Below are 15615 nucleotides of genomic sequence, written 5' to 3' on the forward strand. Positions count from 1 at the left end.
GACAATGTGTGGGGTCAAATTGGTGATCTCTACTCAAAGGGTGGCCCGGGACCAGCAGCACCTGCCTCCCGGAGCTTGTGAGAAATGTGATTCTCAACTCCTCTCAAGATGGGATGAGTAGGGATCTGCGTTTTAACAGGAACCCCGGGTGATTCTGTGCACGGTCAATGGAGATCTTCTCCACGGTGTACCTGCTGCCCGCCTGGGCCTCTACCTGCCTCCGTCTACGGCTTCCGGCACCCCCTGTGAGGCAGGCACACAGACCCCCTGTGCAGATGGGCGTGGGGAGATCACTGCTAACAGGTGACACATGCTGCACTCCAAGCTCTTTCCTCCCCCCTCATACGGGGGTCTCAGGCATGGAGGGAGGAGGCACTGGAGAAACTGACCCAGGTCACTGCGTGAGGTCAGGTGTGCCCCTTCCTTGATCTCTCCCAGCTGAGCTCCCTCTCCCACTCAGCAGACCAGACGGTAAAGCCCCGCCTACAGGGAGGAGGGGAGGGAGCCTTCAGACTTCCTCAGGCCAGAAGTCTCAGAAGCTGCAAGTTCTTGGGACAGATGGCCCTGACTTCAAGTCTCTGCTCCCCTAGGTTTTGGGACATGACCCAAACACATGCTCTTTAGGGCTCCCTTAGTTCACGACTCACTCATGACCCACCCTTGCAGAGCTGGACTCTTCCTTCTTCCACCCGTCTGGGCCCAAGAAATGCAGCGGAACCACCTGGAGTGAGCCTGAGTTTCCGTCGTCCGAGTCCAAGGTGGCCAAAGACTGTCTCTCACCTTGAAGTTTGCACTTGGTGGTAAGGACTAGGGCTGTCAGAGAGGTGGGGATAAGGGGGAGGGAGCCGAGGGCTGTGATGGGCTGGAAGGAGTTAGAGGTTTAGAAGAGGAAGGGGGAGGGAGGAGGGGTCCTTCGTTTTAGTTTGAGAGCAGGAGTGAGGATAAGCTGGTAGAAAGCTAGAGGGGGAGGGGCAGAAAGCAGCGAGGAAGAGAAGTGATGGGCCAATGAGTGAGCAAGGAAAAGGGGCAGCAGAGGTGCAGGAAGAGGGAGATGCGGTAGCTGGGACAACTGGGGAGAGACCTTTGGCAGCCAGAGAGTGATACCGGCTATGAACGGGGAAGAAAGTGCGAAGACTGTCTCCTCTCCACCCTTCTGCTGCTTCTAGCCATGGAGGGACAGACCCCTGGAAGCAGAGGCCTTTTGGAAAAGCCTGTGACCGCCAGCCCCGGTCTGTCCTCACTGAGCGCTGTCTTCATCCTCCTGAAATCTGCGCTGGGGGCTGGCCTGCTCAACTTCCCCTGGGCCTTCTACAAGGCCGGTGGGGTGGCCCCCGCCTTCCTGGTAGAGCTGGTAAGCCCCTGGGAAGTGATTGGGGAGGTCTCCCCGGGCAGGATCCAGATCCTCAGTAGCAGGTCTGCAGAGCTGCCTGTCTTAGAAACTATGTACATCTGTGGGGTTTGATTTTCTGCCCGCTGAGCTCATGAGGGTAGAAGATAATTGTACCTGGGCACACAACAGCCTCTACCCGCCCAGGCTGCTGCCAGGCACAACACCTGGATCCAATGAACCTGACATCTCCGCTGGGAAAGCGCGGAGAACACTCGGTCTCTGAGCAATCGACTGGCCAGGGACCTCACTTGCCCGCTAATCTCAGGTCCACGTTCAGTTCGGGTCAGAACCAGGACTGGCTGGGACACCCCCACGCGAGCTGGGCCAGGCCCTCTGCCATGTCAGAGGCCAGCAGCCGCTTCCAGGGCCTGCCTTCCAGCTGAGTTCCCTTTCCAGGCAGTCAGGGCTGAGCGGCTGTAGCAGAGAAGGAGCACTGATTAGCGCAGCTTTCTTTTGTTTGCAGTGATTCTCTGGCTGCCAGGAGCCTGTGTTTGCGGTACGCTCTTTGACAGGCAGCCCACATGCTTTTCCATGGCAGCCAGCTGATAATGGTCCTGTTCTTAATGGTCCCGTGCCGGGGTTCTTGTCCCAGCATCAGGAAGGGTTCAGGAATCTGGAGAAGGCTGTGCGTAGATGTTAAATAGGAATCCAGAGACTAATAAAGAGTCCGGAGACGAGATATAATTTTGAAAGGCATTGGGGGTCAGAGGAGCTTAGCTAAAGGAGCTAAGTTCCAAGATCTTAAGTCTAAGGCCTTAGGTTCTCTCGTCCCCAGGACCCCATGCTTTTTATTAACACAACTTGTCCTGAGGCGAGGCAGAGATACACACTTCAAAGGGTCAGGGTTTAGTACAGAGTCCATTGTCAGCATGGGGGAATTAGCCTACGGCTGTTCAGGTGTTTGGCCAGTAGGAGGCAATAACATGTAGATTAAGATGCCTTTTAGCTGTCTGGCAGCCACAATCAGTGTCCTATTCAGGTTATGGGGAAATGCCTTCAGCCATTCCCAACAGGTGGCTACATGTGTGACTCTGTTGAGTCCCCAAATCTCATCAACCTTTTGATGAAACTCTTGAAATTATGACATGCTGGAATTGGTCTCCGGCAGTCCCGTTCTGTGTGTAGGCCACAGGGCTGGATACAAGATACTTGAAATATCAAATAAGATATTTCAGATGGTGGGTAGTGTTAGGAGGGTCACATGGCAGAGGGTGGGGCAACATAACAGGTGGTCAGAGGACTCTGAGGGGGTGACGTTGCACTGTGCCCCAGTGGAAATGGAAGGACTTGTCCAGGTGCATGAGAGGTGCAACATAGCTGTGTTTGGATGGGTACAACAGGAAGGCTGCCCTTTCAGCTCTTGACCGATTCTCGGTCAAGGGCAGGTACCTGGATTGCAGGTTTTATCCCCAGCCTGGTTGGGGCTGGTGCATGAAGTAACCAATCAATGTTTCTCTCTTTCTCTCTCTCTCTCTCTCTCTCTCTCTCTCTCTCACTCTCCTCACCCCCCATCCTTCCCTCCCTCCCTCCCCTTCCACTCTCCCTAAAAAACAACAATGGAAAATAATATCCTAGGATGAGGATTAACAAAACAAAACAAAAGGCTGCCCTTTCAGACAATGAGGAGTTAATGCAGGGGGCGAGGTTGGGCACAGAGGTGTCCAGTCTCAGGGTGGCAGGCAGGGCTGTGAAACAGAGCTGAGGCCCCCACTCCTCACACCCCTGCAGCACTCCTGGGCACCTTGCTGAAATGCAGATGCTGGGCTGGGCAGGTCTGAGGCTGTGCATCCTGACGAGCTCCTGGTGACGTGGAGGCTGCTAGTGTGGCTTGCGCATTGTACAGTGTGGTCTAAAGACGTGAATGAATTGAAACCCTGGACAAGCGAAGGAATCAGACTGGTAATGGGCCCACTGCCCCTCCCCGCCTCTCCCCTCCTCTTGGGAGACTTCTGCTCTGTCCCCTTTGCAAGGGGCCAACTTGGACTTGGGGCGCATTTAAACATTCCCACCACCAGGAGGTCAGTGGTGCGAGGTGGTAGGTCTCTCATGACCCGTTAGCATTGGAGGATTACTAAGATTGAATGAACCTGACCCTCAGTTAGAAGTTGCAGAGGCGGAGCCTGGGCATGAGCAATAAGGGCTCTTTGCTGTCTGTCAGGGTCCCTCTCGGGAATGCCTCACTGGCAGAGGATCCCTTAGTCCCCACCCCGCTTCCCTTCATCCTCAAGTACCTATCTACTCAGTGCCTTCTGTGTGTCAGGCACCTCTCTGGGGACTAAATGGTGAGCAGAAAATGCCACAACCCCAGTGTTCACAGAGCTGAGAGGCTCTGGGTGAGAGATGTTGGAGACCCTGTAGTATATGTTGTAAGCATATGTCCTTGGGCTACTAGACCAAGGACCACAAACTGAGTGGCTTAAAACAGCAGAAATGTATCCTCTCACAGTCCTGGACGAAGTGTGAAAGCAGCCTGCCAGCAGGGCTCTGCTCCCTCCTTCCTGCCTCTTCCAGCTCCTGGTGGCCCCAGGCATCCCTTGGCTTGTGGCCACATCACCCCAGCCTCTGTTCCATCATCACAGAGTCTCCTTTTTATGTCTTCTGTCTCGTCTAAGGCACTTGTCATTGGATTTCAGGGTCACCCAGATGGTCCAGGATGACCCATCTCAAGGTCCTTAATTACACCTGCAAAGATCCCTTTTTATTTAATTACATCTGCAGAGGCTGCCCAGTAAGTCACCTGCACCGGTGGTGGAGGTGAGGCTGTGGACTTGTCTTTTGGGGACCACCATTCTGCCCACGGCAGGCACAGTGTACCCAAGAAGGCATAGTTCTATCAGAGCCTGAGATGAGGGGCTGAGTCCACCTGAGGGTGAAGTGTCAGGAGGGCTTTCTGGAGGAAATGGCCTTGGAGAGGAGGGGGAAGATTAGGCGTTCGCCAGGTGAGGGGAAGTGGTGGAGGCGGAAGGGCGTTCCAAGCCGAGGAACTGGCATGGGCAGAGGTTCAGGGACCGAAGGAGCCATGTGTTCCTCCCAACTCGGAAGTTCCAAGTTCCTCTCCCACAGTCCAATTAGATGTTCCTCCTCTGCAGCTGTGTTGTGGCGTCTGGAGTAACAGAATGAATCTGCTGGTCAGGGCCGTGCCCTGTCTGAGCGTGTCCCAGCTCAGCATTCTTCCCCAGAACCCGAGGCAGGGGTGTGGAGGCCTGGAGACCAAGTTCAGTTGGGGGTAGGTAGCCACCGGTCCTGCAGAGGCTCAAAACCATTTAGCTCCATGCAGCAGGTGGGGCTCCCATGCACCGATGGGGGTGTCCAGTGGCACAGGCACTTGGGAAAGCAGTTTGGCAATTTCTTAGTTAAAAACAGGTCTAATGTATGACCCAGCAATTCTCCTGAGGGCATGTCCAGGAAGACAAAACACAGGTCCTCAAAAGGACTTGTTCCAGGTGCTCAGCGCTGTATTCACAGTAGCCAGAAACTAAGAACCACCAGGTGCCTGTCAGCAGCAGGCTGGCAGAAACAACTGTGACTGCATCCATACAGGGGTGGCACTCAGCAAAAATAGGAGTAACACGTGATCACCAGTGTGGCTGGATCTCACAAGCACAACACTGAGGAAGAAGCCAGATACCAAAATATGTAAAAGAAAAATATTAGACCAGTGGTTTCTGGGGACAGGATTGGGGCATAAAGTGACTGGGATGGGACAGGAGGGCACGTCAGGGTGGTAGAATGTTCTGTGTCTTGACAGAGGTGCATTTGTTGTGCCTCTTCAGGTGATAACCCTTGTATACATGTAGCCCGTGCAGTTTTAGCCCCATCTGGGTTTCTGATACCTCATTTGTCCATCTGGGCAGAGTGGTATGAATCCCAGACTGACCACCAGCAAGGCCTCGACAGTCCACCTGCCCTGCAGCTCTAGTTTCAGGGCAGGGGAGGGGCCCGGGGCCATAGGCAGCGTGACTTCTACAGGTGAGAGGCCCAGTGGAGGGAGCCATATCCAAGTCCCCAGGGGCAGCTGGCTGGGTGGTGGCCTTTGGGAGCACCCTGGCCCACAGTCCTGCTCTGCAGGTCTCCTTGGTCTTCCTGATCAGTGGGCTGGTCATCCTGGGCTATGCCGCCTCCGTCAGTGGCCAGGCCACCTACCAGGGCGTGGTTCGAGGGCTGTGTGGACCTGCCATCGGGAAGCTGTGTGAGGCCTGCTTCATCGTCAACCTGCTCATGATCTCCGTGGCCTTCCTCAGGGTGATCGGGGACCAGCTGGAGAAGCGTAAGTACTTGCACTGGAGGTGGGGTGGCCTCAGGGTTCGGTGCTCCTTATGCCCCCTGGGGCTCCTGGTTTTGAACAGGACGTGGACACTGAGCAGGACCCTGGGGGACAGCAGAGACTGAGACCACCCCTGAGCTCCTAACGTCCTGGAGACGGGAGACTTGGAATTAGTAATTACCAGCACAAGGAGAGTCCTGGGGTGGGGGTGGGGGGCAGGGACAGGCTGTGGCTGGCTGTCTAGTGGGGTCCACTGCAGAGAAGCCCCTGTGGGAGAGAACCAATCACACCTTGAGTTTTAGGACATTGGAGACTAAACCCCATGCACCTGGGTCTCTAGTTCCCCACTAACAATTTCCCTCTGAGCATGGTTTAGTTGCATCCCCATCAATTTTGATATCTATTTTCATTTTCCATTCAAAACATTTGTTAAATTTTGCTGTGATTACTTTGACTCACAGGGTGTTTAACGTTGTGTGGTTTGATTTCTAATTATTCGGGACTTTTTTTAGATCCCTTTTTGGGTTCTATCTTAATTGCATTGTGGTCAGACAACACACTTGGTGATTTCCATTTTTCTGGTATTTGAGACTGCCCTGTGGGCCCCCACATGTTCTGTGTTGGTGAGCATTTTGCGTGGGGTGCAGTGTTCTGGAACTCTCCATCCGGTCAAGGTTCTCCACAGCTTTGAGCAGGTCTTCATACCCTTGCTGACGTTTTGGGTCTAGTTATTCTATTCGCCTGAGTGAGGGTGTTAAGCCTGCAATCACAGTTGAAGATTTTATCTGTTTCTCACTTTCAACTGTCCAGTTTCGCCTCACAGTCCTGGAAGCTCCGTCTTAGGCACCCACCCACGAACTACCCTTTTATTGTTATGAAATACCCGCTTTTGTCTCTGGTGATACTTGGTCGCTAAATCACCCTCCTCTACTATAAATGTAGGCGCTCCAGCTGCCTTCAGATTAGTGGTGATGCAGTATTTCTCTTCCCGTTCATTCTCTGTGAACCAAACTGTGACATGGGCTTCCCAGTGCATTTCTCGTAGGTAGCATATGGTCGGGTTGTGCTTTTTAAAAAAATCATCTTGACGATCTCAGACAGACTTCTAATTGGAATGTAATTATTGATATGGTTAGATTTCGCTCCGACGTTTTGATGTTTCTTTGGTTTGTTCTCTCCGTCACTTTAACCGTGAATAAAAAGGCCCCTGGCTCTGGGGTGCTGAGATTAGAGGCTTCTATGTTTGGGGCAGCATTGCGGTTGGTAGAGCTGAGCCTACGGTGGGTAAATGAGCTTGCAAGTGGCAGTCGAGGCCACATCAGCTTCACCTCGGGTCACCGGGCCGTACTGCCCTGTGAGGAAGATTCTGAAGCTGCGTGCAGGCTCAACTGTGGAGCCCAGAGTGATTAGAGTTGATTAGATACAGGCCACCTGGTTTTAGGCCACCTGGTTTTGGGGGGTTGACTGGGGAGGAGAGAGCATTGTGTGTGTGTTTCTGGTTAGGTACTTGCGGGGGGCGGGGCCAGGCTTCTCCGCAGGAGGACTACCTAGAGCAGTGATGGCGAACCTATGACACACGTGTCAGAGGTGACACGCGAACTCATTTTTTTGGTTGATTTTTCTTTGTTAAATGGCATTTAAATATATAAAATAAATATCAAAAATATAAGTCTTTGTTTTACTATGGTTGCAAATATCAAAACATTTCTATATGTGACACGGCACCAGAGTTAAGTTAGGGTTTTTCAAAATGCTGACACGCCGAGCTCAAAAGGTTCACCATCAATGGACGAGGGGGTCCATGTGGAGAGGCCCCAAAACTGCAGGGAAGGCCCAGCTGAGCCCCCGTGTCCCCACCAGGCACCTGATGTGGGGAGAGCCATCGAGAACCCTCCAGACCAGCCCTCCCACCAGCCAAATACCCTCAAGTGACCCCCATGGGTTCCACATGGAGCAGAAGTAGCCAGCTCAGCCCTATCTCATTCTTCACATCCTGCTCATGGCAGATAATCAAGTGGACACGCCAGGCCATGTTGGAGTAGTTTGTTGTGCAGTGGTGACAGAGAATATGGCTTTGCCCAGCACCAAAAAGCCACCCTGGCCCCGCTAGACCCACACACCCCCTGAGCTCCCAAGCAGAAACAGAAGGATCTGGTACAACAGTGGTTCTCAACCTTCTGGCCCTTTAAATACAGTTCCTCATGTTGTGACCCAACCATAAAATTATTTTCGTTGCTACTTCATAACTGTAATGATGCTACTGTTATGAATCATAATATAAATATCTAAATATAAATATCTGATATTAGGCGACCCCTGTGAAAGGGTCGTTCGACCGCCAAAGGGGTCGCGACCCACAGGTTGAGAACCGCTGTGTTACAAGCACATAAGGGCCCAGGTGCCTCAGGGTAGGTCCTTTGTCTCACTTGTGGCTGGATTCCAGCACGGGGAGCAGTGCCTGGCTGGTAAGAGCCCAGTGAGCATCTGTCGAATGAGTTTCTGCAGCCAGATCCTTCCTTCGTGGTGGCACATGATGGTGACCCCATCACGCTTGTCCCATCCCTTTAGACTCACAGGGCTGACAGTGCCCATGGCAACCCCTGCCAGGGATGGAGAGCGGGAGCCCGGGGCAGGACTCTGACTGCTGGGTGAGAGCCACAGGCTCACTGCGACCCCCCTTCCTTCCGCCTTCCCACCAGTGTGTGACTTCCTCCTGCCCGCCCTGCAGCCCTGGTACGCTGACCAGCGCTTCACCTTGACCCTGCTCTCCATGCTGGTCATCCTGCCCCTGTCCGTCCCGAGGGAGATCAGGTTCCAGAAAGTCACGAGGTACGGGGCTGCAGGCTTCCTGGCAGGGCAGCGGCTTTGACCGGGTCCCCACTGCCCTGGGTTGGTGTTTTGGGGGGGCTCTGTCCGCCTCTGCTAGGGGAGCTGTTAGCGTTGGCCTTCCCATTTGGAGAAGGAGGAAAACATTAAAAATCACACAAGTAACGTGTGTGTGTGATAGGAAATATAGAGAAGCAAAAGAGAAAACTACCAAAATGGCATAACCTGCTGCTGCTGTTTTCTTTAACTATTACAGACTTCATATGCCCACGCGTGCGCACTCACAGGCACAGAGGCAGACATACACATACTGTTTTTCATACTGTGGTCTGTGGCTTTACGTATATTTTTGAAGGAAAAAAAAAAGTCTGGCAAAAGTATTCATGCAAATTTGCAACTTATGTTTCCCTGTTGTGTTCAGAGCAACAATGGACGTCTTACCTTGGAAATGGAGAAACAGGGGGTAGGGGACTAGAGCCCCTAGGTGCCCCCAGCCCTCCAGTCTCTCGTCCCGCCCACTGAGGCAGGGGTCCTCCTCCCCATAGCCAGTGTCCTGGCTTAGCTGCCACATCCGAGGCTGAGTGGCCGTTGGAGAGACAGGGTGCCGGTGGTCACCACAGCCTCGCAGGTGCGGCCAGTTAGGAACTGGCCCAATCCGACCCTGGGCCTGAGCACAGTCCTGCCTGAAAGATCCCCCACATCCCCACGTGCAGATGAGGGACCCAAGGCGCGGAGCCGTGAGAACTGCCTGGCACCGTGCCCGTGTGGGCAGAGCCGGCATTCAGACCCCCTCTGTGCGTGTGGTCATGCATCGTCTGTGTGTTAGCTTCCTAGGCACCCTGGCCGCCTGCTACCTGGCCCTGGTCATCGTGGCGCAGTACTACCTGAGGCCCCAGGACCTTGCTCGTGAGCCCCGTCCTGCGCTGAGGTGAGTCTGAGGGGATGGCCTTCCCTGGCTTCCTGGGGTGCTGCAGGGGATCCAGCAGGAAGGACACTTCTCCCCACTGTTTGCACAGAGCCCCTCTCCTCTCAGCGAAATGCCTGGTGTCTCTGATGCCTGAGGTCCCAGCGAAGGCCCCTGTCCCCCCCAGAATGGACATAGCTGGGTAGTAGGAACCAGGGACAGGCCAAGGAGCACAGCTCTAAGCCCCTCCACCCTGGCTCCTGGGCTTTCGCAGCTGTGTCCCCACAGCCTGGAGCCGGTGGAACCGGCCGGCGAGATGCCGATGCCTGGGCAGAGGGAGCAGGAGTGACAGAGGCCAGTGTGACCCCACCGGCCTGAGGCCTGAGCAAGGCCAGGAGGGGGGCGGGTGTCCTGTGGGGACGCGGAGCCTCACTGAGGAAGGGTTTTGCTGGGCAGCTGCTTCAGGGTGTGAGCACAGCAGGGGCTTGAAATCGGATCTTCGGGTGACAGGCCAGCTCCGTAGGCATGTGACCTATGAACTTACCAGGGCTGCGCGCAGAAGGGCCTTGCACTCGGTTTAATGCCCTGCTGCCACCATCCCAATGTTCTTAATCGTTGTTGAACAAGGGTCCGCCATGTTCATTTTGTACTGGGCCCCGAAAATTATGTGGCCCCTCCTGGCCGACAGATTGGAAGTGGAGCATGAGAGCGGAGTCCAGGGTGGCTCTGAGCTCTGGCCTGAGCACCGGGAAGGTGGTGGTGCTGTTTCCTAGGACGGAGGAGGTGAGAGGAGCAGGTGGCTGGGGGAGAAAGAGGGGGTGTGAGGTTGGAGTCGGCTTTGAATGCCTAAATGAAGGTACAGGTAGCTTGTCAGACCTGCGTCTGGATTCAGGGAGAGAGAAGCTGGGCTGGAGGGAGGATGTGGCTGGTGTCAGCCCAGAGATGGCATTTAAGGCCCGGGACTGGGCAGGTGGTACACTCAGGACCCACAGGGCTCTGTCCGGCACTGGAGGTCGGGGGAGGAGGAGGAGCTGTGGAGGGGTGGGAGTCGGTTGTGTTAGCTTTCTGGAGCTGCTGTGACAAACGACCACAAACCTGGTGGCTTCACACAAAAACAGCTTATCCTCTCTCAGTTCTGGAAGCCAGGAGTCCAAAATCAAGGTGGGGCAGGCCAGGCTTCCTCAGAGGCTCCAGGGGAGGGCCCTGCCCGCCTCGTCCAGCTCCCGGGGCCGCCAGTGGTCCTTGGCTGGATGCCTCGCTCCAGTCTCTGCCTCCGTCGTCACTCTCCCTGGGTGTCTGTTTCCCTTCCTATAAGGACACCCGTCGTTGCACCAGCTCCCAACCTACTCCTGTGTGACCCCATCTTAATTTAACTAATTACATCTACAGAGACCCATTTCCAAATGAGGCATCACTCTGAGGTTCCCAGTGGATGTAAATTTGGGGGGACACTATTCAACCAGGACAGAGGATAATAGTAGGGGGGTCGCAGATGTCGGTGAACAAAATTTCAGGAAGTTGGCGTGATCATTGCCAAATGTTGCTCCTGGTTACAATGGACTGAGCCCTGGGCATGGATTTGGAGGCTGCTGGTGGTGTGACTTGGTCAGGGCAGGAGAGGCAGTGAAGGCCCAGGTGGACTGGGTTCAGGAGAGAAGGGAGGAGGCAGGAAAGAGCTCTTCTGAGGAGGGGAGGAGAGGAATGGGCGGAAGCCATGAGGGACAGAGGCCCCAGCCCCTATTTATGCTGACGGACATCTCTTAGAGAAGGAAGAACCAACGAGGAGAGGGCCGGGCTCACTGCTAATCTGCAGCCTCGAGTCAGGGGGAGGGGAGGTCCTGTGCTCTGGGGTCTCTTTCCCGGGGCCAGGGGGCCTGCACATGTGGCCCAGGGGATGCAGGCAGGCAGATGGGGCCATGCCTACATGGGCACTCTGGTGATGAACAGGAAGCCTGGCACCAGGGACAGGGCTGTTGAGGAAAGTGTGGGAAGCCCGGCCCGGTGGGGAGGCGCCATGAGCAGCCTTCAGAGTTAAGTCAGCCATGTGCAGCACGAGCAGGAGTCAGCACTGTGCACGTGTCCCGTGCTGCTGTGACAAACTACCACCAACCGGGGGCTTACACAGCACAGATTTACTCTCTCATCTCTGGAGGCCAGAAGTCCAGGATGGGCCTCGCGGGGCTCAAGTCAAGGTGTTGGCAGGGCTGCATTCCACTTGGAGGCTCTGGGCGAGAATCTGTTTCCTGGCCTTTCCCAGCTTCTAGGGGACACTCACTCTCCGTGGCTCATGGCCCTGCCTCCGTCTGTAAAGCCAGCAGCATTCCTTCTCTGACCCTATCTCCGTCGTCACAGCCCCCTCCACCCACCCCCAGGAAAGGTTCTCATCTCAGGGATTCATGGGACACATTGGGCCCAGATAACCAGGGTCACCTCCCACCTGAGTCCTTACCCCGATGCACACCCGTCAGCTCACTTATTCCCAGGTCACTGGGATTCGGACATGGGCCTCTTTGGGGGCCATTATTCTGGCACAACCAGGAAACCCTGATTCTGTAGCAGGTGTTATTTACACCCCATTTCACTATATGTCCCTAAAGGTGCTGGATGCTGGCACCTAGAGCTGCTTGCCAAAGGAAGCTTGAGGGCCACCGTCCTGAAAATTCTGCCCATGCACACCTCTGTCCTTTTGGGAGCTTGGGCAGAGGTCAAACCATCCCTGCACTGCTGTGGTCTGTTTGATGGAGGTGAAAGGAAGCTTGAGGGCCACCGTCCTGAAAATTCTGCCCATGCACACCTCTGTCCTTTTGGGAGCTTGGGCAGAGGTCAAACCATCCCTGCACTGCTGTGGTCTGTTTGATGGAGGTGAAACCATCCCTGCACTGCTGGGGTCTGTTTGATGGAGGTCAAACCAGCCCTGCACTGCTGGGGTCTGTTTGATGGAGGTGAAACCAGCCCTGCACTGCTGGGGTCTGTTTGATGGAGGTGAAACCAGCCCTGCACTGCTGGGGTCTGTTTGATGGAGGCTGCCCGAGCTCCCCAGCCCTAACCTCACAGGAACAGGCAGCCTCAGAGGGAGGCTGGGAGTTCCTGCTCGTCGTGCCCTTTCCAAGCTCTGCCAGCCCAGAGAATGTCAAGTTACCAAAATGTCAGCTCAAATGTAATTAGAGAGTGCAACACAGAGCATGGCTCCCTTTCCATCTCCCAAACCAGGGACTGGACGCAATAATTAAAAATACATCTTACAGCCGTGCTCAGTGACACCTTTCTGGTCTTTAAAACTCATCTTCAAGTTGAGCGTGGCTGTGAAGTTAGCTTTTTGTAATGAACACCTGTTCTTGTCTGTTTGCAGTCCTTCCTCCTGGACCTCTGTGTTTAGTGTCTTCCCCACCATCTGCTTTGGATTTCAGGTGAGCTCAGCTCTGTGTTGGCGAGCGTGGCGTGGGCGGGCTGTGGTGACTGCCTGCTCCCGTGGGAGAGTGTGGCCTCCCTGGCAGGAGAGAGGGGTGAAGGCTTGTTCCAGGATGTGATGGGCTGTCTTCCGGAGACAACACACTGCATGTGTTGGAATCTGGGTTCAGTGAGGTGTGACTTGCTGTAGAACTGGGGAACGCGGCCCCCACTGGGAGCAGCAGCAGCAGCAGCAGAGTGGGAATTTAGCACCTGTCCCTCCGCATGTAAAACCCTCGCTGGACAGTCGCCGTGCCAGGACACCCAGAGTTGTCCATGTCCTCAGCAGATCTCTGTCCCAGGGGCCTCGGAGAGGAAGCATCCTGCCTCTGGAGGCGTGGAGGCGGGGCTGGAAGGTGTGCAGGGGGCTGCGTGGTGGGGGTCCGGGGCAGAGTGTCTGACAGTCATGGACTGAGGGTGGGCTGTGTGCAGTCCAGCTGAGGGGCTTCTGACAGCCCTGGGCGGGCAGAGTCAGACACCCTCTTTCAGGCACGATGTCTGAAAGGCATCTTGAAGAATGTGTGGGGGGCGCCAGGTGAAGGGGAGGGCGGTCCAGCTAGAAGGGACAGCACAGGTGAGTGGGGAGGGGGAGGGGGAAGAAGAAAGCCGGGGAGCATGCCTGGTGGGGCTGCAGGGCTGTAAAGGGCTCTGCTAGGTGGGGTCCCCGGGGTGCCGGAGGGTATGGCGGAGAGCGAGGGCTCTGCTCCCTGCCTTCCGGGTTTTCCAGGCTCCTAGCAGGTGGCAGCTGACTCCATTCTTCCATTGTTTATTTTAGGAAAGACGTGCCTCTCTCCTAAAAACCTACCCAGCACACCAATAGCAAACCACCCCAAAGCAAAGTCGAGTTGGCAGGGGGGGTGGTTCAGGAGCGACAGTATCTCAGCTTCCTGCCCTGAGTTTTTCTTCCCTTAGCCGCCAACTGGCTCCTTTCTGTTCTTCATCTTGCATTTTCTCTGAGAAACAGTTTTGAAAAAAATCTTGAAACATTTCCATTTCTCTTGCTTATAAATGAGTTGATGGTATCACTTCTGGGGCTTAGCAAGCCATTTATAAGAAATTCTCACATTTTTCCTTGCACACCCAATATTTTGAAAGATCTAGAGCAGCGATTTTGCTGTCAGCTGTTCGTCTGGATGTGGTTTAGCGCCCCTCTCCCCAGCGTCTGAGCACCATATGGCCTGGCAGGCTCCACTGGGGGCTGCTTTTCAGATGCTTCCCGGGGTGCCCCCCTCACCTTTGCCTCAGCTCCCTCATTCCGTTCTCCTAGCAACCGAGGCCTGGCTGAGGTTTCCAGGGACACGGATGCAGGATGGAGATTTGGGAAAAGATGTGAATTGCCGGGTGGGGGTGGGGCTGAGGCCGGAGGCCAGAGGCAGGGCTGTCGGGTCTGGCTGGGAGAGTCTGTGTGGAGGAGGGCAGGAAACAGGGAGGGAGGGGGCAAGGCTGGAGGGCCGTGCGAGGAGGGGAGGTCTCCTTGTCGTCAGGAGCTCTGACCTGGTTCAAACACCACCCCCACATGTAGCAGCCCCACCACCAGCTGTGCGGAGCTGGTAGGAGGGGCCTGCGGAGCAGAGTGGGTGCGAGCTCTGCTCCTGCCATCCCTGCCGCACCTGGGACTTCTCTGTTGTTGTTTTTTAAACAACAGCTTTATTGAGATAGAACTCACATAGCATGCATTTCACCCACCTGAAGTGTAAGATCCAGGGGTGTGGTATGTTCACAGAGCTGTGCGACCATCACCACAGTCGATTTTCGACCATTTCATCTCCCCCAGAACCCTGAACCTGTTACCAGTCACCCCAACACCCTCAGCCCTCCCTCAGCCCCTGCAACCAGGAGTCTCCTTGCTGTCTCTGCCTGCTCTGGACGGTTCACATAAATGAATCCCACGATGCTGGTGCTTTGTGACAGCTCTCACAGCATCATGTCCTTGAGCTCACCCACCTGGTGGGTGTGTCCGTGCTCTGTTCCTTTTTATGGCCGAGTCATAGTCCACCGTTTGCTTATCCATTCCTCAGCCATGCACACCAGGCAGTTTCCAGTTCTTAGCCAGTGTGGGCGCCTCTGCCTGCATCCCAGCTCAGCGAGGAGAGAGCCTGCGCACAGCCAGCCCCTCCCACAGGTTGTTCCAGCAGGGCAGCCCCTCTCCCCAATCCCGGGGGACCTGTTGCACCTTCCCTATGAAACCAAGAGAAACGTGACCCAGGAATCTTAGGACAAACAGAGAAAGAAGGGCAGGGCTCATCCAGACACCTCCAAGCATTTCCCCCATTTCTGAGTTTGGGAGACAGGAGCGGGGAGCATTGATCCACGGAGTTCCCTGCCCCTCGGTTGAGGGTCCCCGGGGATTGAGGGCTCCTGTGAGGTCAGAGAAGTCCCGGGAAAGAAAGCCAAAGAGGCACTGGTGCCCGAGGCTAGTCTGTCCTAGAAGGTACATGTGAGCTCCTGGGGACCGTGTTGGGCTAGTTTCCGTGGTACCCTGACTTGCACTGAGTCAGACTGATAAGACTTGAGTCCTGGAGAGCGTGGGCTGGGTAGGGGCAGCCTCCCTGTTACGGGTGGGTACTTAAAGGGATGGGTAAACGAGTAACCCCTGGAGCATTTCTCAGTGGTGGGCCAGGCTCCCTGCTTGGCTGGAGCAAGACAGACATGGTCCTTGATGTCAGGGAGCTGATGGTAGATGCTGAACAAGCAAACCCAAACTTGCTCACGTGGAGTGGGGGGTGGGGGGTGGGGGGGAACACATGAGAGAGGAACTTGGCTGCCGGGGGGGGGGGGGGGGTT

General features: G+C 55.2%; 1 protein-coding gene across 1 annotated transcript in view; it reads left to right on the top strand.

Moving 5' to 3' along the window:
- The first annotated feature begins 778 nt into the window (after positions 1-778).
- Positions 779-15615, top strand: part of SLC38A8 (solute carrier family 38 member 8) — a 22161-nt gene continuing 7324 nt past the window's right edge. Inside the window, exons 1-6 of the mRNA XM_006087031.3 lie at positions 779-800; positions 1167-1351; positions 5459-5657; positions 8354-8483; positions 9307-9408; positions 12734-12791. Of these exons, the coding sequence (XP_006087093.1) occupies positions 1169-1351; positions 5459-5657; positions 8354-8483; positions 9307-9408; positions 12734-12791 (672 nt within the window). The 5' untranslated portion in view covers positions 779-800; positions 1167-1168. The remainder of the gene's footprint in view (positions 801-1166; positions 1352-5458; positions 5658-8353; positions 8484-9306; positions 9409-12733; positions 12792-15615) is intronic.

The sequence above is a fragment of the Myotis lucifugus genome, unplaced genomic scaffold (assembly GCF_000147115.1).
Source record: "Myotis lucifugus unplaced genomic scaffold, Myoluc2.0 scaffold_35, whole genome shotgun sequence".
Taxonomy (NCBI): Eukaryota; Metazoa; Chordata; class Mammalia; order Chiroptera; family Vespertilionidae; genus Myotis; species Myotis lucifugus.